This window comes from Mytilus edulis, chromosome 13 (assembly GCF_963676685.1).
Source record: "Mytilus edulis chromosome 13, xbMytEdul2.2, whole genome shotgun sequence".
Taxonomy (NCBI): Eukaryota; Metazoa; Mollusca; class Bivalvia; order Mytilida; family Mytilidae; genus Mytilus; species Mytilus edulis.
In genome coordinates this window covers 26,886,862-26,908,820 of record NC_092356.1, presented here as the reverse complement: position 1 = coordinate 26,908,820, position 21,959 = coordinate 26,886,862, and the positions used below count along the sequence as shown (strand labels likewise).

Genomic DNA, 21,959 nt, shown 5'->3' with positions numbered 1-21,959 from the left:
AACAAAAGAGCAATAATAAATTTTTATTTGGCAAATTTTTGTAGGGAATTTAAGACAAAATATCATGCATGTTACGGTAAGCCGGTGTTGTTAAATATTTTTATTAAATGAACTTTAAAGGGATATTCATTTAGTTTAGTCATACACTGTGGTTCGTTACAAAACAGGAACAAGTCTGCTATTGAAGGAGTGCAATTGGTACCCATATGAATACCTACAATCTACCGATAAACGTTATTGCCGAAACGTGCGCAGATGTTGTCAAAATTAAATAAAGCTTAAATCATCTCATCACAGTAAGTATATATATTGCATATCTATCTTCTTTTTCAGATCCGAAGAAGGCTTTGCCACGGTATGGGATACAGCAAATAAATTTTCAATCGGATATAGTAAGCTTTAAAATACACATTTTTTTCCTTGGAAAGGTTCCAATTATTTAAAGAAAATTAAGACTTGGTCATTTTTAATTAAAAACAATTATCCTAAAAGATCATGCACGCATTATTGAAATCGTGAAAGGCCAGCCTGTAACGCATTGTTGTGATTGTTAAAGGCAATGAGTGGCCTGACTTAGTCATCTTTAAATTACAACTGGAAGTTTAAAGATTTACAACCTTTTGTGTTAGAAAACCTTGTAATGTTGTATATTGTGTGTCAATAAAAAGAGAGAATTTTTTTTACAGGGTTAGATTCTCCAAGATGCATATCAATAATTACCGTTGACAGAATTTCAAGTAAAGAAACGAGATTGATCTGTTAAAGGTATTAACTTACATCCCTGTCTATCAAAAATTGTTTTTAAGGTAGCACAATACAAAGAATTTTCATCCCCAATCAGACATCTTTAAACTGATGTAATTCCACTCATCCTTCTTTAAATTTTATAAATGAGGTACCAAAAGAAAGAAGAATGATTAATCTTTCAAATTGTGATAATTTCATTATGACATAATTATTACATAATTAATTGTTATGTAATTAATTGCTATATTGTGATGTCCATACTTGAATGAATTTAACTTCTTTGTTATTCGTAGCATCCCAAAATATTTTAGATTCTTGCACAACACAGTTTGACCTCCAAAACCGTGTCTCAGATTTTTCCTATTGTATTTCATTCTCTCATGATAAATCTTCAATGAAGTTTGCAACATCAATTCATAATAGATCACTAAATTCAATTGGGTATAAAATTTGTTCTATTGATGTTTTTTTAAATCCAAAACAGTTTAGGAAGTCTAGCTGTGTTGTACAAGAATCTATAAAATATTTTGGGATGCTATGAAGAACAAAGACGCTAAATTCATTCAAGTGTGGACATCACAATATAGCAACTAATTACATAACAATTGATTATGCAATAATTATGTCATAATGAAATTATCCCAATTTGAAAGATTAATCAGTCTTCTTTCTTTTGGTACCTCAATTATAAAATATAAAGAAGGATGAAATGAATTACATCAGTTTAAAGTTGTTTGATTGGGAGTGAAAAAATATTTGTATTGTGCTACCTTAAATCCGGAAAATTGGTAACAACCTTATTCTGACGAGAACGTTATTGTCACATTCAAGCGTGTTTGAGTCCACTGCTTTTTCCTTTTGCTGTATAAAATAAGAAGCAAAGGACATATCAGCCCGCTTCTGATTCCATGATTATAATATTTTAAAGTTGAATATTGATATAATAACATAAAATTCATAATTTAGTAAACCTAATAAATAGGTCAGTTGAAATTTGTAATGAGTCACCAAAGCAGTATGCACAATAAAATAACCTTATGCTGATATAATTGTCAAAGCGCAATGCGCACTTCGTTCTTGTCAATCCATTTGTTTTTCTTTGACACACCATGAAAGTTAAATTTAAGGGGGCAATTTTAGCAAACAGATATCTGTCTGTTTTTATTGAAACCTAGAGTAAGGCGACCGTTTTTCTCAAATGACGGTCATTTATACAGAACTGTTGCCGATTTGACGAACACTTATTGAGTATTTAAACATGCTTTGAATAACAATTCACTGACGTCGTTCAAAAGAATTGAATAAAAATGCACAAAGCGCACATTAACAATACAAAACTAAATCCGTGTGAACATCCAGAACTCGTATCCTTGATGGGAACAGTTGCAAATATTCTCGCAGGACCTCCGCTTCCATCGTATATCTTGGTCACGGCTACAAAAATATTACTCCCTGCTTCTGGAACAGCATCTAAATTTGCAACATTTTCTGCACCCGGAATATTGGCTTGAGCTAAGAGAATATGAACTGGAAATGTTTTAGATTGTCCAAAGTCATTTGACGGTGTGTCTACACCAATGACGTTCACTGAACGTTCACTAATAAGCCATTCGATTGTTTGTTCATGCCAGGAGGGGAAGTGAAATGTACTTGAATCTGTAGGACTGTCTGTATTGAATACAAGGGATGCGTTCGGGTAGCGGTCATTCCAACCTGAATTCATAATGACAACGGCGTTTTCCGGAATCTGATCGTAAATGTTTTCCCATTGTTTTAAATCATCAATCGATACCTGATAATCGACATTCGCCGCAGCTTTATTCTTTACGTTAATTATTACTCCCGGACCGACCAAATTTTCTATCGGAATGTTATGTGTTCGTAGTCTGTCTTTGTAAAAATGTGCAGGTGAATCAAGATGTGTTCCACCATGTTCTGCTGTACCGATGTAGTTCATTTCTAACCTATAAAAATATTGAAAAAGACTGATTCTATATATTTATCGAAAATTGATTACTTAAAAAATCCAATGTTTTTAAATTGTGTAGCCATTTCTTCCACGCCCAAGACCTTATAGATAAATTTTCCGTGTCTACTTAACAAACAATACAGGATGACATTGAGTTACAGATTCTAGGTGCTGACTCTGTGAAGCATTGTATTTACTCGACAGTTTTTCCTTTAATTGTCTTTGTACTATTATGTTCCATTTAAACGTAACGAATCTCTTGACGTGATTCGGTATATGTGCATCCAGCTTTCAGGTTTTTTGCTTTTGGCGTTCCTTATGCGGGTGGGCCCAGAAATGCGTTTGGACACCTGAGGTTTTTATAATGTTGTTTTCATTTTGTATACGCTTGTATTTATACTTATTTTGTATTTTATCAGGAAAGTGTATATGTCATTATGTAAGGAGCCCCTTACGGAACCCCTTAAGTGCAATGTAAATATAAATATTTTCGTTTGCCGGAGATTAAATCTGATGTGCACTACTCTGAAAAATCTTTCGTACGTCAAACTTTTAAACTCGTGTGTACGACTTTAAATCTCGTGCGCAAGACATTTACAAACTGGTGTGCACAACTTTCAAAAACTGGTGCGTACGACTTTTAAACTGGTGCTCATGACTTTGAAACTGCTGCGCACAAGTGACAAAGTTGAGGCACCAGTTCTTTAAAATCATGAGCACCATTTTAAAAGCCGTGCGCACCATTTTTTAAAAGTCGTTGTTACGAGTTTGAAAGACGTGTGTAAAGCAAAAGTCTATCCGGATGAAATACCGGTATCATCCGGCAAAAAAAATGTTACAGATGATGTTATGGGAATTTTTCTGAAGGAAAATATTTCACTGTGCGATATTTTCCATTGCAATGAAATTTTTTCCATGAAGTTAAAATATTGAATAGTTAATAAAGATAACTAAATCTTTGCAAATACTATGGACTAATAATAGAGTATTTAAATATAAGCTAAATTATTGAATAAAAAAACCAAAATAATTGTATTATGATTGGAAATAATTTCAGATAATTAAAAAATAATATCCTGAAATCATTTTTAAGTAAATATCATTCATTTAAAATACAATTATCCTGAAACATATGTAAAAAAAACCAGAAATAGTTTAACAGATCTTAATTGTGAAATAATATTATAATCAATAAATATAAGGTTAGTGAAATATATGTAAAAGTGAGTCAGTACAATTAAAAAGGTAAAGGTAGAAATATAGTTACATTATACTACAGTAAACTGTAATGGAGAAATCTGAGTACGATGATATTTTTAAAATCGCATTGGAGCAAGTGACAATTAATGTTTCATGGTTACTTTGATTTTACATACATTTCATAATGTGTTTATTTCATTTGATGGATTGACCAGGAACATGGTTTATTTTGGAGTCTGTGTTTATTTAATTTACTAAATTTTGAACTTAATTTATGTGTACATTTATTTAAAGTGCAGTTTAATTTGTAATTTAGTTGTTGATAATGTGACAAAATCAGATGAATCATAACAAAAAAGGTGGATAGTATTTACCTGTGAAATATTTTCTGTCTTATTAATTTTTAATTATAGTCATCCTTTTATATTGTAAAAAAATTAAGAATAAAGGAAAAAAAATCACTATAAAATTGATTCCGGAATATAATATCTATGAAATGAAAATTGCTCATAATAACCTCCCTTTGATTGATAAATAATGCAAATACGTTCTACCTTAGCGACACATTTATCATTATGGTCAGGTATATATAGATTGGAGTACCTTACATAGTGATCAATGAGATTGTATTTCACAAGCTTCTGTGAAATATGGAATGGAAAAGATATACTGGTTAATACTTTCCATATAAGATGGATACAATTTCACTCCTCTGGAAGAAATCTACCTGTGAAATACCATGTCTGGAAAATATTTACTGTGACAAACTTTCCGTCGGAAAAAATATCACAGAGGAAGAAATTAACCGTAACACGTGCACATGACTTTAAATCTCGTGCGCAAGACATTTATAAACTGGTGCGCACAATTTTCAAAAACTTGTACACATCACTTTCAAACTGGTGCGCACGACTTTCAAACTGGAGCCCACAATTTTTCAAACTTTTGCGCACGACTTTCAAAGACGTGCGCAACAGTTCCTGAAAGTCATGCGCAACATTTTGAAAGTCGTGTGCACGAGTTTCAAAATCATCTGCAAGAGTTTCAAAGTTGTGTACATCAGATTAAAACTCTGACAAACAAAAATATTAGTATTTACATAGCACTTAAGGGGTCCCGTAATTATGCTTTACTATACTGACTGTTATTAACTATTATTTTTTAGTTGTTGGCGTCTATGTTTGGTTTAATTGTAAGTGTGTTTGAACGTTAAATTCAGTTGTGTTGTATGTCTGTGATGTATGTTTACAGTTTTGACGCTGGAATCGAGATATGGCCATGTTAACCAATTATGTCTGTTTGGTTGCTCATCCAATTGGCACTATTACGGAACATTATACAGCTGTCATACAAGTGGGCGCTTTAGCTTGCTAGAAAAAAAACAGATTAAGCCTACCATTTGCTATGGGAAATGCCTGTGCCAAGTAAGGAATATGACAGTTGATTTCCTGCGGGTTTTTTTTTAAGCAATGTTGATTTTTTTCACATTAAACTGCCAATTTAGCTCTTGTATGCCAGTTGTATTTTAAAAGACAAATGTATCTACTAGCTATTGAGCATCATTTAATGTATTTTTCTGCATGTTGTCACTTAAAACTATTGTCTGATCGGTTGTCAGGTGGAACTTTTGAAAGTTCAAAAACATTTAAAAAAAATTCTTATTAAATATTTCGTTGAAGGGCAGACTAAAAATTTTCAGAGGTTGAAGACTAATAACCATATATAACACACAAAAAATGAAGTTTTTTGAAGTTATACATTTTTTAAGATCCACTTTTGTTTAGTACTGTGAATTTCTAATGTTATTAAATCAACCTGTAGCCTAAATATATAAAAATAATAGAATCTGTAGCGAGAAGATGTATCAAATATTTTTGCTTTATACGTTTTCCAGACAGAATAATCAACTAAAACACGCCCAAACATAAAAAGGTGCACTCGACATTTTCTTTTCGATGACATTATTTCCCATTGCCATATTTCCCAAAAAAAAACTGTCGATTGGGACAGAGATGCAAATTAATCTTTTCAGAAGAATTTATGCTTACGCACATAAAAGATCCCTTACCCAACTATATCAGTCCTAATCAGGACCGATAACTATTAAATATATTAATATCGTTAAATATTGGCGGGTATACAATGTTGTTGGAATCAGAGCAATTGTATTATATGTCTCTGTTGAAATGTATACAATAACATTTTTTTTTCACACAAGTTAAACTTTCAATATCGATTTATTTAATGCCTGGATTTTGCTTAAAATATTGAATTAAAAAAATAAATGATAAAATCATATGCAATGAAATCTTGTTTACAGAAAACAGGAAAAACACCTTTAAAAAAAGAAGCGAAAAATTTTATATATCCTGGATATCTGTCAAAATAAATGTTCCCGTGTCACACTTGAAATAATATTTTTTTTATCAAGAAATTTTGAAATCAATCATATCGAAATATCACCAAAGAAAATAACAGAAACATCAGAGATTTTGCATGAAAAATTTAATTTAATCAAGGAAAGTCTTTAATACTATACAAACCCTTTTGATTTGATCCAACATTTCCATATACATCATCCGCCAATTTGAAAAATCCCCAAAAATCCCTTTTTTAAATCGATGAAAGACGTAATTTGCTCTCAAATTAAACTGTTTTAAGTAGAATATTTCGCAAGATATATGTTTTTATATTCTAAATCGATTTGCAAAGTGTTACTTTTATTTCCCGAATTTGTGAATTTAAAGTACAAGTAGACATGGGGTCACTAGATTTTAACATTAAGTCAACGGAGAAATAACGAGAAAAAGTACGATTTTTACGAATCTCCAGAGACGTAATTTAATCAAAAATTAAACTGTCAGAACCAACATTATAAGATAGAATTATGTTCGAATACCAAGAATTGATTTGCAAAAGTTAAAAAACGGGTCAAGTGTATGAGAAAATTGAACTTTATTGAAGCACCTATGCAATTTAATGTGACACTAGTTTGAGCTTTCTATAAAGCTATGGACTGCTTCGCTCTATCCTAATTTTAGGTAATATGTGTGTATGTGGTTGTTGATTTAGTATTGGAAATGTGGTATTTTTAGATATTGGTTGATATAAAATGGATTTACGTTATTCACCCATGCTTTAATTTTTTTTTAATTACTTGTTGAAAATCAAAACAATTACAAATAGACACGACTCTTGATGTGTGCTTCTCTGGAGGTGTGACTAGATTGTCAGAAATTATAAAATACAGTTAATGCATTTTTGTAAACATTGTATAGGAACATTATTTAGCAAAACATATCGTGTATTATGCAGATTAACATAGCAAATAAACACGTATTAATAATTGATATTTCAATATTGAATTTATCTGTGAAATATATGCATAATAAAACGAACATGAATTAATGACAGTTGATCGGAACTGAAATACACATAGTTAATTTTCCGGCATTTGATGTCATATCCTGAGACGAGAAAAGTCTGTAATTCTTTATCTCATTGAAGCCAATAGCTGTTGCTGTATCTCAGCCGCATCATAATGCAACCAATCAGAATCTGTATGTGATAAGTAATTTATTCAAGATGACGTGTATGTCGACTGAAACTAAAAGCTCCGCACTTAGGCCACAGACCACAATTAATTCCTCTATTAGTTCTTTATAACTTTTTGTCTCATTAAAAAAAATGCACCTAATCTTTTTATCAATTTTTTTGTGTGTGTAATGTATAGTACTAGTTCAAAAACATATCCAAAATTCAGAAAGATTGCTTTGCTGTATCTTACAAATTTAGCCAATACACATCCATACCCCTATGGACAAGTCAAGAGATGTTCCGAAAACTGTAAATATTACCTTTTTGCACTTGGCCTAATCACTCTTTCCATATTAAAATCAGTTAAAATACATTCAACAAAAATTTATTTCACCTCTCTTCTTTCATTTCCACCCCATAAAAAACAAAGAAATGAATGAAAAAGGCAAAGAAAAAAATAAAGAAAAAATACACTTTAATTAAAGGGAACTATATTAAAAATAATTCAAAATGGCCGCTCATCATACGTCACTTAAGTCAGGTGATGTCTTACTTATTTGGATATGACTTGCATTTTCACCTACCGCAATCGACTGTTTTATGAAAATGTGTCTATAATTTAAAAATATCTCGAATCTCCATACTATAATTTAAGTACAAACACGTATATAAGATGAATAAAATCCTAAATTATGCACCTTTATTAAACTTTTAAAGTCCATAGAAACAGATGTAAAGTATTCAAATATACCAATTTGGCTTTTTTACCTTCTCTTACAAAGAGTTCCATTTCTTTTGTTTAATTTCAACTGAGTATCCGCTTGAGATAACATGTGCACATCCTTTCACCTTTCTAACTCACGAAAATTTCCTTGCATGCATGTTACATTCAATACTAACGCCCGAAGTTAAAGTCAAAATGTATTTTGATTTCACTTACCAAAAGCCGCCGGTCGTATTCCCACGAGCTAGGATTGTAAAGTTATATTCTGGATTTCCGGGCCAGTATATTGTCGTATTGCTGTGATCGTGAGTAAGGTCCACTACTTTGAAATCCAATGGTATTCCTCCACATATGCGAAGGAGGACGCTGACAAACAAAACATGGGTATGTTGTTGCATCTTTGTTTCACAAGCAATATTTGTATCTTCACCATTAACGATTGAGTGCATCAGGCCTTAACCATTCTATACACTTGATACGCATTGATGCAAGTAATTCTAGTTACATAACTGCAATCCTTCATTGAACAATCATAAAACTAAAAATCTTAAATCGTTTCAATTATTAAAGTCTACCTTACGTTTGTATTTTGGTTATGGATTTATACTAATAAATTTAAAATGTAAAAGAACACTTTTTTAAAATACAGTATAAGTTAAGCAGGAATAAACGTTGCATGCCTGTATTGAAATAAGCTGCGTATGATGAGATTTTGCGAGATTTACCGTGATGTATGTCGTTTTTTTGTCTACCATAACAAGCTTATTAATAATTATTCCCATTTAACTTATACTGTTTAACTTTTACTGTATAAAGTGTCCTCCTAGATTTTTAGATTTATACGTATATATATAAACGTTAAAATCTATTCCCCATATTGATACTGTATAATAGTGTTCTTTTAGATTTTTAATTTCTTAGTGTGACGCGTTTCAATACACGCTAGAAGATGCCCGCGAAATCGCGGTACAATTGGGCAAGTATTGAAACAAAGAGTTTTTTTTTAAATTTCGCAGGCAGTATGTCGACTGAGCATGCGCGAAAGCATATAAGACACGGATCGAAAACGGTCTCCGAAATGGGATATTTTCTCAAAAATTGGCTTTTTCTGTAGAAAAAAAAAATAGTTTCAAGGTCAAATTTAGGAAGTACAAACTACTACATTTATACGTCATATCACAAATATTTCCGACTTTGTATGATTTCAGAGTAGTTGCGGCTCAACGAAATCGGTCTCTTCCTTTAGTAGTATAGATAGTACACAACTGTATGGGGTGTTTCATAACTGGGAGGATATCCATGCAATTGAAGAAGACGAAAACGACAAGTTGAATTTATGTCACTTCCAGATTAACTCGGCGTTCTGTAAAGGAGCAAATATGGGTTTTTATCTGAGTCAGATATTTTTTTCGCGCAAAGCGCACACATTTTTATTTAGTTTTCCGACGCCCCCTTTTCAAGTTAAATGGTCGTTTATGAAACGCCGTAACTGCCTTAAGGTACTTCTTTCTTTATCATGATGAGGTTTTTCTTTATCATGATGAGGTTTTTCTCTATTATGATGCGGTTTTTCTTTATTATGATGAGGTTTTTCTCTATTATGATGAGGTTTTTCTTTATGATGTTGAATGTCTGAAAGTACCTAACAGCCACGTTTGCCTATTCTCCAGAACCAAACATGCCCAACACATTGAGTTTCTGCAGTACATAATAGGACAAACTCTACAATATTCCGTGGCTCATATGAAGGGTGGGTGCTTCTTCAGGGGTCATGACTCAATCCTTTATGTTATAATAAGCTTTGACTACCGAGCTAGTCTGTATTTCTTTTAAGTTCCGATGTCTGCTATACGCCACCATTGGTGGTTTTGGAAATAGCTCCCTACATTTCGCATTGCGAAGTAGTTTTTTATAATGTTTACGCAAAGCTTTATTGATATTTCCTAACGAAAAGTGATAATAGTTACACATACTAGTGGTATCTGCTTGTCAAATTCTTGTTTAAAGCGGAGTAACTCTGATTGTTCGATATTGAGAGCCAATTCACAGTTACGAAGTATTTCATGCTCCTTATATCACCTTTGTTTAAGGTTCATGTGGACCCTATGGCTAAAATGGCCGTATTTTCACCTCAAAAGTTACTCTGAGTACAGACAAACCTGCGCACCTGTAAAACAATTAAGGCATAGTCACGGCTGGTAATCTACACACGCAGAACATTTGGTTCTGCAATGAAAACCGTGAGAGGATTTTCCGGTTGTGCTTGAGTGGAGTAATTGTCACCGCTTCAAAAGGTATGTACATTTCTAAATCTCAATTTTCTTATTCAACTGATCAAAATATTAAAAACCAGAGAATGCTATGCTGTGGTGAATACTTTAACGAAGAAATACATGTATCATTTACTGTTGTACGTAGAGTTGAACTCTTACAAAAACAGTTGCCTTACGAGAAATTGCCTAAAAAAAGTGACATTTCAATTTTAAAATGGTTCTATTTACAGACCTACAAGTTTAAATTTAGTTTTTTTTAGGGCAATGGGTATGAATGTTGTTTTTTGCGGCGTGTACGCTGTCCGGGATTGTCAGACGTCTTAATTATTCCAAAAACTACATTTTTTCATTAAGTCAAGCGTGAGGGGATCGGTTCTGATTGAGGACATCGTGAATGCGTGAGGGGAAGTACAAATCATATCTTTATATTCAAGCTATGAGTCGTTGAAACTTACCTAAATAAGGCTACATTGTTCATGAAAAAACACATAATGTGTGCTAAAAAAATCACTGAGATTGATATTGAAATAAATTGTTGGAACCTAGGGTTTAATAATATGTTTCACGAAGAATAAAAACAAAAAATGTTGTCAACGATAACCAAAAATACTGCAGAGATGTTGGGGAGTATCTCATTCGTCTTGATTCGTCCTTTTCAAACCACTCAACAATGTCCAAAAACAGGTCGAATGCAATGTTGTTTTAAAGGAAAACGTCCAATAATGAAAAAAAAATCAAAAATCTTTCCCTTTTCCCTTTGTCTGAGAGTTTATCTAAAGCACTTTGAAAAACTTGATGTTCTTCCTCAATGTCTTCCATGTGGTCTTTCTCGTGGTCTACTACGTGGTCCTCTTCTGTGACTTCTTCTATGTCTTCTTCGTTGTTTAATACATGCTCTTCCGTATGGTCTTCCTCGAGATTATCTTGGCTTACATCGATGTTCGTGAATAATAAATTCTGTATATCTGCCCTTTTTGTTTCGAAAATTTCGTGATTTTGGGTGAACATATTACGTCTAATATATATAGGTGTTGAAGTTTTGATCGGCGATATACTTTTCTTTAATATATGTGGTGATCTCTGTGACGTATATTTGACGACAGGACTACTCCCACAGGGTTTAGTTCGCTTCGAGGGCGGGGATAACTTTTATCTCCATGGCTTTTTGTAGAGAGTCAATTTTAGTCCTCTTTTCCTTTTACCTTTGAATAATGGCATTTTCTGAATTTGAGCAAACAATTTTAAATAGTTTGATTTCATTGAATCAGTGATCAGTTTACATCTGTTAAAGTATAAGGACAAATCTGTGATGATTTTTAATCAGCATTGATCACATTTATTGAGTCAACAAAAGTCACAAAGCCAAAGATTTAAAAATATTTCTGTACTTCCCCTCACGCATTCACGATGTCCTCAATCAGAACCGATCCCCTCACTCATGACTTAATGAAAAAATGTAGTTTTTGGAATTATTAAGACGTCTATCAACACCGGACAGCGTACACGCCGCCAAAAACAACATTCATACCCATTGCCCTAAAAAAACTAAATTTGAACTTGTAGGTCTGTAAATAGAACCATTTTAAAATTGAAATGTCACTTTTTTAGGCAATTTCTCGTGGGGCAACTGATTTTGTAAGAGTTCAACTCTACGTTCAACAGTAAATGATACATGTATTTCTTCGTTAAAGTATTCACCACAGCATAGCATTCTCTGATTTTCAATATTTTGATCAGTTGAATAAGAAAATTGAGATTTAGAAATGTACATATCTTTTGAAGCGGTGACAATTACTCCACTCAAGCCGCGAGAACCGGAAAATTCTCTCACGATTTTCATTGCAGAACCAAATGTTCTGCGTGTGTAGATTACCAGCCGTGATAGTATGCCCTAGATAAATGAATTTTAAGTATGTTTTATGTTTTAGAAAAATTAAAACTTACCAAGATTTTGCCATGCACTTTTTTTTCATTCCTCCAGAAGGTGCCAAAATAAACTTAGTTGGGAAACAGGCTTGAGAACTTCCCCACAGGTAAAAATTAAAGTGAGCATTATTTTTTATAATTGACATGGACATTAGATGGACAATAGATACCTGACAATAATTGGTTATTTAAACTGTGTACCTGAGTGGACCATTTCAAGGTAAACTCAACTGTTTGTTAATTTTATCACCTTCTGCAGAGACGAAAAAAAGTGTACGGCAAAATCCAGTTAAGTTATGAATTTTCGAAATCATACAATGCATTTGAATTCTATTTATCTAGGGCATGCTATGCCTTAAAACTTTTCCAGATGCACAGGTTTCCCTGTACTCAGAGAAAATTTTGAGGTGAAAATACGGCCATTTTAACCATAGGGTCCACATGAACCTTAAGATGACCTTTGAATTTACAAATTGTATCTTTTAAATTCTGCGTGTTGCTGTTGTTTCGGTGGTGGCGAATAGCTTTCCCTTTTATAAATCCAGAGAAGACTGTTTGGTTATGCATAGACGTCCTATCTAAATATTGAAATGTATTAGTAGGTTTGATGTAGCTCTTTATATCAAGGATACCGGTGTTTCTGAACCTCTTCCCTTTATGTATGACTGTATCGAGAAAAATGATTTCTTCGTTTGAAATTTCACAAGTAAACTTTAATTAAGGGTGATGATCATTTTCTATTTTAAAGAACTCCTCAACCTCTTCTCGTGATGAATAAGCTATTATAAACGCATCATCTCTATAGTACCTTCTGTAAAATAAAATCTTATTTTTATACTTATATTTTTCAATGACTTCATTAAGAACTTCGAATGCTCTAATATCACAAATTTCTGGGCTGCATTTACTTCCCATACTAGCGCCTATTTTCTGTACAAAGTATCGGTCATTAAATTCAAAATAATTGTTTTTCAACACTGTGGATACTAACGATTTAATTGTTTCACAGCTAGGTAATTTTATCGGATAATCTTCTTTTACTGCACTGCTATAAGCCCGTTCAACAGAATGAATGAGTTCATTGAACTCCATGTTTGTATACATGCTGGTGCAGTCAAAAGAGATTAAAAGGCAATCCCGGTCAGGCCTTAAATTTTCTATTTTATTTATGAAATCCCCACTATCTCTTATGTAACTGGTCTGTCTTTTAACGATAGGTATCAAAAAGTAATCAATAAATTTGCTAACCCTTTCGGTGACAGAGTTGCATTGAGAAATAATTGGTCTGCATGGGGGCAATTCATTTACTGCCATCGTTTTTTATCCCTTGAATAACATGTTTGCCACCACAGAAACAACAGCAACACACAGAATTGAAAAGATACAATTTGTAAATTCAAGGGGTCATCTTAAGCAAAGGGTATATAAGGAGCATGAAATACATCCTAATTGTGAATCGGCTCTCAATATCGAACGATCAGAGCTTATCCGCTTTAAACAAGAATTTGACAAGCAGATACCACTAGTATTTGTAACTAAATATCACTTTTCGTAAGGAAATATAAATAACACATTCTTCAATCTTGTCAGTTGGCATACCAAAGAAATGTTTTTCCAAAATCAGTCAACCGGTTATATCTAGTATATTGTAGATATAAGACCAGAACCTTTTCTTTCTTAAAAAAATAAAATAAATAATTTATATAATTCATATTCAAATATTTATAATTTACCAGATAAATTTCCGGAAAAGTAATAAAAACATATTGCGGAAACGTATATATACTTTAAATTTCGGGAAACGTAGTATTGGGACTTTGAAAATTAGCGGAAACGCAATACGCCCAGTTATCTATCATTCACAACAGGAAGTTGAAAGATTTACAACCTTTTATGTTAGAATACCTTGTAATGTTGTATATTATATGTCAATAAAAAAAAAACAAACATAAAACAATAATCAAAAAAACGATTTTTTTACAGGCTTAGATAAGTTTTATTCTCCGAGATGCATATCAAGAATTTCTGTTGATAGAATCTCAAGTATAGATACGAGATTGATCTGTTAAAGGTATTAACTTACACCCCTGTCTCCATCAAAAGTTTTTTTTTTAAATCTGGAAAATTGGTAACAACCTTATTCTGACGAGAACGTTATTGTCACATTCAAGCGTGTTTGAGTCCAATGCTTTTTCCTTTAGCTGTTCAAAATAAAAAGCAAAGGATTTAAATTATCAGCTCGCTTCAGATTCCATGATTTTTATATTTTAAAGTTGAATGTTGATATAATAACATACAATTCACCTAATTTAGTAAACCTAATAAATCGGTCAGTTGAAATACCTTTTGTAATGAGTCACCAAAGCAGTATGCACAATAAAATAACCTTATGCTGATATAATTGTCAAAGTGTAGTGCGCACTTCGTTCTTGTCAATCCATTTGTTTTTCTTTGACACACCATGAAAGTTAAATTTAAGCATACTAATCATCTTATTTGTGAAACTGTATTATACAAATAGATTGAAGTCAAACACACCGTTTTAGAATCCCCTTAAAATTCTGCCAACACTCTTAACGACAGACTTTAAGTTTCAATCTTGAAATCGCAAGGGAAAATTTTGTTTTTTGTATTTTATCTGATGCTATTAGTTATCAATTGTCTAACATATTCTAGTGTAATAAAAAAAAAATTGGGCCCGGAGGAAAAGGGGGGGGGGGGCAATTTTTGCAAACAGACATTTGGCTGTTTTTATTGAAACATATGGAGTCAAACGAACCTTTTTCTCAAATGGCGGTCATTTATACAGAACTGTTGCCGATTTGACGAATTTATTGAGTATTTAAACATGCTTTGAATAACAGTTCACTCCAGTCTTTCAAACGATTTGGATAAAAATGCACAAAGCGCACATTAACAATACAAAACTAAGTCCGTGTGAACATCCAGAACTCGTATCCTTGATGGGAACAGTTGCAAATATTCTTGCAGGACCTCCGCTTCCATCGTATATCTTGGTCACGGCTACAAAAATATTACTCCCTGCTTCTGGAACAGCATCTAGATTTGCAACATTTTCTGCACCCGGAATATTGGCTTGACCTAAGAGAATATGAACTGGAAATGTTTTCGATTGTCCAAAGTCATTTGACGGTGTGTCTACACCAATAACGTTCACTGAACGTTCACTAATAAGCCATTCGATTGTTTTTTCATGCCAGGAGGGGAAGTGAAATGTACTTGAATCTGTAGGACTGTCTGTATTGAATACAAGTGATGCGTTCGGGTAGCGCTCGTGCCAACCTGAATTCATAATGACAATCGCTTTTTCTGGAATCTGATTGTAAATGCTTTCCCATTGTTTTAAATCATCAATCGATACCTGATAATCGGCATTCATCGCTGCTTTATTCTTAACGTTAATTATTACTCCCGGACCGATCAAATTTTCTATCGGAATGTTATGTGTCCGATGTCTGTCTTTGTAAAAATGTGCAGGTGAATCCAGATGTGTTCCACCATGTTCTGCTGTACCAAAGTAGTTACTTTCATACCTAAAAATAGTTTTGAAAAAGACTGATTCTATATATTTATTTAAAAGAAAATTATGTACGAAAAAAATCAAATGTTTTTAAATTGTGTAGCAATTTCAAAAAGATATTAAAATATATTTAAATTTACCTTTTCAAATAAAGGGCATGCACGTTTTTATCTAGGAATATTAATGACATGGACATAATTTCCTAGGAAAACTAGTTTAGGGACATGAATTTTATTAAATATTAATGCACTCTTTAACACCATAAAAAATGAATTTCCAACGTTTACATGTAAAGAATTTGCTTCATTAGATATTCCTTTTTGAATAAAGGACACGGACGTTTTTACCGGCAGGAATATTTATGAAATGGACACAATTTCCTATGAAAATTAGTCTGGGGACATACATTTTATCAAAACTATAAATACACAACTCTTAAACAATATTAAAACATAACATTTAAATTTCCATCGTTTTAATGTAAAATGATGATTTAATTTATTCATGTTTTCCTTTAAAAAAAGGACATAGACGTTTTTTTAGTACCATGAATATTAATGACATGGACTTGAATTCCTAGGAAAATTAGTCTGGGGACATAGATTACTAACATCGGACTAAAAATACTAGTATTATGCGTTTACTTTTCTGCATTGGCTAGAGGTATAGGGGAGGGTTGATATCTCACAAACATGTTAAAACCCGCCGCATGTTTGCGCCTGTCCCAAGTCGGGAGCCTCTGGCCTTTGTTAGTCTTGTATTATTTTAACTTTTAGTTTCTTGTTTACAATTTGGGGTTTATTATGGCGTTCATTATCACTGAACTAGTATATATATTTGTTTAGGGGCCAGCTGAAGGACGCCTCCGGGTGCGGGAATTTCTCGCTGCATTGAAGACCTGTTGGTGACCTTCTGCTGTTGTCTGCTCTATGGTCGGGTTGTTGTCTCTTTGACACATTCACCATTTCCAAACTCAATTTTAGTAAATTAAAAACCAATTGTTCAGAGAACAATTGTAGGTCTTTCCACCTCGTTAATAAAGAATGAAATTAAAAAAAAAAAACGGTGTTTGAAAATGTGACTCCTGGTCCATGTAATTTGTTATTTCAAACTGATATTAAAACATAGGAATTCTTATTTTCATAGTCCTTCATAGGATTAGTCTGAAATAGGCTCTTTCCGGTTAAAATACGGTCATTTCCGGTTGACCTGTTAAATGTTGAAATGTCCACAACCAAATGCAAAAGACTTTATTGTTTTATATAAAGAACCAGTAAGGGTGCAAATTCCAATCAACAGTTTTTTTCTATGACGTCATATTTTGAGGGACCACGCGTAAGTGACCCTTAGTGGTGGACTGATTAATAAAGATACTTGTATAAAACTAGATATCACTAGAATCAGAATGTTCTCTAGTTTATAATGAAATGAAAATAAATTGTACTTTTAATATATTAAAAAAAATCCATCCAAAGAACATGGGGGAAAAATGCCTAATTTGAACATAAAAAACTGAAATCAGGTCATGTGCATACCCATGAAGACATGATCCATGCACATTTTACATAATCAAAACTGTGTGAAATTTATAGATTTTTACCTTGCCTTTCAAAAAAATCTTGTTCCTGCTCCGAAAAAAGTTACATTGGCTGCAAATAAGTTTTCAATTTTCACTGCCAAAAAAAACAGGATGTTTACAGTGTTGTCTCCCCTCTAAACATGTATATTTAATATAATTTTTAAAATTATTTCAATCATTCAAAATACTGTAAAACTACTTAAATAATGTTAATGTCAATATGTTTTATAATAGATGCATTCTTTATATAATTTTTAATGTTATAGTCTCTTGTAATTCTGTACAGAATGGCTCTCTTTTTATATTTATATATTTTTACATTTAATGTAATGTTGTAATATATATTATTGAGAGATGAGACTTAAATAAAATATTGAAAATATTGAATTCAAACCGTTTTAATTGAAAGCTAATTAACTAATTTATACAATTAAATACAAAAAACATAATACTTTTCCACCAATTAAGTAAATAAACAGGGGTTTCCCTCCATGGCTATTTTTAGTCGGGGAATAACTCCTAGTTTGTTTTTTTTTATACGAAACTGTTTATACACCATAAGAATTTTTAGCAAAGGTCAGAATCTAGAACGTCAAATTGACTTTTGGCCTTGACCTCTATTTCAAGGTCAAATGTCAGTGATCTCAAATCGAAAGAACCCATGTCATTCGCTTGTATGGTTGCAGAGTAATACTGATTTCAAATACATAAGGGGAGAAAACTCCTATAAGGGTTGACCAAAAAACTTCGACTTAAATGGGTTGAAGTTGCGTCCTATCGTAAACAATTATTTGGCAAACACATCATATCATTAACTGTTACGGTTTCTTTTGAATAAAGATAACAAGCAAAATTCAAAATTTAGAACATGACCTTGACCTTTGACCTTGGCCTCAATTTCCTCTAAATGGACCAAGGACTTCATATTAAAAGACTTTAGGCCTCTATGACTTATAATGTATGAATTTATTCAACACATCACCTATGTTTAATTTTCGAAGGGAAATAACTCCCATGAGATGTCATTCGATCACATCAGTTAAACTTAACCAACACATTCTTAAGAGTTGACAAACAATTTGGTGAAAACAATTTGTTCAAATTTTTTCCGATTTCAGAGAAATAAAGATAACAAGAAAAAAGGGACGGGGGAGATATCTCCTACAAGAATAAGTGTTCGATTGCGCAGGGTGAGTTTTGAAATCCCCATCATTGTACGATATCATTGGCCAAAAATCCTCTCGATATGTTGTAAAATAAAAAAGCATCTCAGACGGCAGTAGAAAAAGTAGAAAGACCTAATTATGTATAGTCCGTTTGACTTCTATAAATCTTCAAAAAATAATTCTTAAAATTTCATTTTTAAAGATAAATATTTTTTTTCTTCATGTATGTTAATGTATGATATATACGAACTCTGACTATGCATATCATAATTTTAAACCTATAATAAAAAAAGTTACTCATTAGGTCTCTATGTTACTTCAATTTATTTTAATATAAAATACTCAGTGGAGTACGTATGAGTAGTGTAACAGCCTTCCATTCAAAACAAAAACATTAGACATGTGCTCTAAACCTGTTTTATTGTACCATGTGACTTTACTCATTTAAATAACTCTGGTCATGTGATTACTGAGCTTTCTGTATTCAATGAGAAATACAAAAGCATGCACACATGACCAGAGTTATTTAAATGAATAAAGTCACATGGTACAATAAAACAGGTTTAGAGCACATGTCTAATGTTTTTGTTTTGAATGGAAGGCTGTTACACTACTCATACGTACTCCATTGAGTATTTTATATTAAAATAAATTGAAGTAACATAGAGACCTAATGGGTAACTTTTTTGATTATAGGTTTAAAATTATGATATTCATAGTCAGAGTTCGTATATATCATACATTAACATACATGAAGAAAAAAAATATTTATCTTTAAAAATGAAATTTTAAGAATTATTTTTTGAAGATTTATAGAAGTCAAACGGACTATAACAATGGACTTTTTATATTAGTAAAATTTGTCCGCCGAGACATATTTTACCAGGCCGAATTTATCGCTTACACATGTGTATATGTTACATTCATTACTAACGCCCAAGTGAAAGTTAAAATGTATTTTGATTTCACTTACCAAAAGCCACCGGTCGTATTCCCACGAGCTAGGATTGTAAAGTTATATTCTGGATTTCCAGGCCAGTATATTGTCGTATTGCTGTGATCGTGTGTAAGGTCCACTACTTTGAAATCCAATGCTAATCCGCCACAAATGTAAAGGAGAAAAAACAAAACATGTGTTTGTGGTCGCATATTTAACGTCCAGCTATGTTCGAATAACAATACTCAATGAAGCTACCTTATGATCATATATGATCGTTAAATGCCCTAAGCAAGTACGACATACACAAATATACATGTAGGTTACCTGTTTGCCATTATCTACAATAGTGTAAGTGGTTCAGTGTTCATAGTCAAGAGAACTCTAATTAAGAAATACATAATGATGTGTTTTTCGTACTATTTTTTTTCATAAATCAGGCCGTAAGTTTTCTCGTTTGAACTGTTTTACATCTGTAAGTGCAAGGTCTATTATAGCTGACTATGCATGTATATGAAAAATTTTGTCCTGAATTTTTTTTATTTGCAATCTCTGTCCTGCCTTAAGCTTTTTATTTTTCACTCTATTCGGTCCTGCCTTCTTACTTTTTTTTTAGTTAATCCTAACTTTATTTTGCATAAATTGATGTAAATTGTCATCATGTCTTTTTTTTTTTTATGTCAAGTTGGTCATTCTGTCTTTTTTTTTTTAACTCCAAACACCTGTCCTGCCTTTTTCAACTTGAAATTTCATCCTAGCCTCCCCGTAGCCTGAAATCAAACGGTAGCTCCCTGAGCGGTGACGCCGATACACCACTGTTATTTGATCTTATTTTGCTGGCTTTAAATTGTGCCGTAATGTCCCAAAACTTTCCTTTGCTATTTTAGACAAATATTAAATTCAAAAATACATATAATAAATACATATTGATTTTAGGATTTTGTACCACTACAAAAAAGATAAGTTGCTTAAAGTTAGAAAGGTGTAGGATTATTTAAAGACAAATTTTTAAATGGACGTATACTTTGAAACAGTTGTACAAAAGACATTTATACTACGAATGTAAATATATCAACAATATAAGAGCAGTAACAGGGACGTTTCATTTACCGCCGATTTCATTGAGTGTGAAGCCAAAGGTAATATCTTTGGTTAACTTGCTTTTTAGCTGAACCATGAAGTCATTCACGGTTAGCCTGGTTAGGTAAACTATCCTACTTAAGAGTAGAATAGTCCGATAGATATCTGTCTGTTCGACTAGCCTACTTCGAAAGGAGGGTAGTATTCCGGACCTAATAATGACTTAACGGTTCAGCTAACAAGCAAGCTAACCAAAGAAATTACCGTTGCCTACACACTCAATAGAATATTACCACAAGTCAATTACATTCTACTTTTCAAATGTCTTAAAAATGACCTTCTAAATCAGTACCATGTTTAACAAATAGAATTAGAGGATAATTTCCTTTCTCAGCACAGTCGAGTGATATGAAAACCGTAACTTGTACGTGGCCGTTATCAATGAAATTAACAACGTCGTCACATGTCATCCTAACTCGATTCTTTTCTCAATTTCGTCTTAAGCACCGGTCACAACAGATCGTACGATTTTTTGTCGCGGAAGATCTTTAAAATAGTTGTCGTACGACGATCACAGATGACCCACGATTTGACAAAAATTCCTGTCGTGGCGCTGTATAGATGTGTCGTGGGTTCGTTGTGACCAGGGCTTTACCAGCTCAAGCGAGGAAAGGTTGAGATGGTCAACGATAATCTATAAATCATGTCTTTCTCCCTCAATATATATGAGAGTCAACGTTGATGCAAATGCCAATACGAAATGTACAATATATGAAGTACAGTACCCACCTCCAAATACTCAAAATATACATCGGACCCTTTTCATAAGGGGTACCCGCTGACTGACATAAAGGGGGGGGGGCTCCAGTTATACATCAGTGGTTTCCTATGTAATCAACCTTTTTTTCCACGAAAGGGGGAGGGGCCGGGCACCCAGTCCCCAAGATCCGCCTATGATCAGCCCCTGATTGTATCCCCACACTTCATTTGTTATAAACAGTCACTCGACCTTAAGGTGGATCATCAGTATATATTTTCTCAGAGAGAATTTTCTTATACCGTCCGGCCGTTGCCAAAATGAAGATTTTACTATGTTTTTTTTCAAAAATATAATAAAAAGTATGGGTCACCATAGGATATTAAAGTTTGGGTTTTAAAAATTTATTAATTCAGTGTTTATCAGGTATAATAGGCTTTGGCTATGATGACTAAGGGCGTTTTTATTTCAGAAGAAATGTTATTTCAATCAGATTGACCAAATATCACATTGTTGACATTTA

At 32.7% G+C, this 21,959-nt stretch overlaps 2 protein-coding genes across 2 annotated transcripts; both read right to left on the bottom strand.

The window, feature by feature from the left end:
• Window positions 1-1,642: 1,642 nt before the first annotated feature.
• Window positions 1,643-8,669, bottom strand: LOC139500745 (isatin hydrolase-like). The gene is made up of 2 exons (XM_071289584.1): window positions 8,394-8,669; window positions 1,643-2,711 (listed from the first exon to the last, which is right to left on the bottom strand). The coding sequence occupies exons 1-2, from the start codon at window positions 8,624-8,626 to the stop codon at window positions 2,036-2,038; spliced, it is 909 nt and encodes a 302-aa protein (XP_071145685.1). The 5' UTR covers window positions 8,627-8,669; the 3' UTR covers window positions 1,643-2,035.
• Window positions 8,670-15,190: 6,521 nt separating this feature from the next.
• LOC139500610 (isatin hydrolase-like) lies at window positions 15,191-19,925 on the bottom strand. The gene is made up of 2 exons (XM_071289363.1): window positions 19,636-19,925; window positions 15,191-15,930 (listed from the first exon to the last, which is right to left on the bottom strand). Exons 1-2 carry the CDS (start codon window positions 19,809-19,811, stop codon window positions 15,255-15,257), a joined length of 852 nt encoding a protein of 283 aa, XP_071145464.1. The 5' UTR covers window positions 19,812-19,925; the 3' UTR covers window positions 15,191-15,254.
• Between the last annotated feature and the right edge of the window lie 2,034 nt (window positions 19,926-21,959).

What these genes read in the sequence shown, in the direction of transcription:
- LOC139500610 (XM_071289363.1), bottom strand. Translation starts at nt 19,811, where the DNA reads ATGCGACCACAAACACATGTTTTGTTTTTTCTCCTTTACATTTGTGGC. An exon ending in AATACGACCGGTGGCTTTTG is followed by an intron (nt 15,931 to 19,635) that starts GTAAGTGAAATC and finishes AACTATTTTTAG; the next exon opens with GTATGAAAGTAACTACTTTG.
- LOC139500745 (XM_071289584.1), bottom strand. Translation starts at nt 8,626, where the DNA reads ATGCACTCAATCGTTAATGGTGAAGATACAAATATTGCTTGTGAAACA. An exon ending in AATACGACCGGCGGCTTTTG is followed by an intron (nt 2,712 to 8,393) that starts GTAAGTGAAATC and finishes ATATTTTTATAG; the next exon opens with GTTAGAAATGAACTACATCG.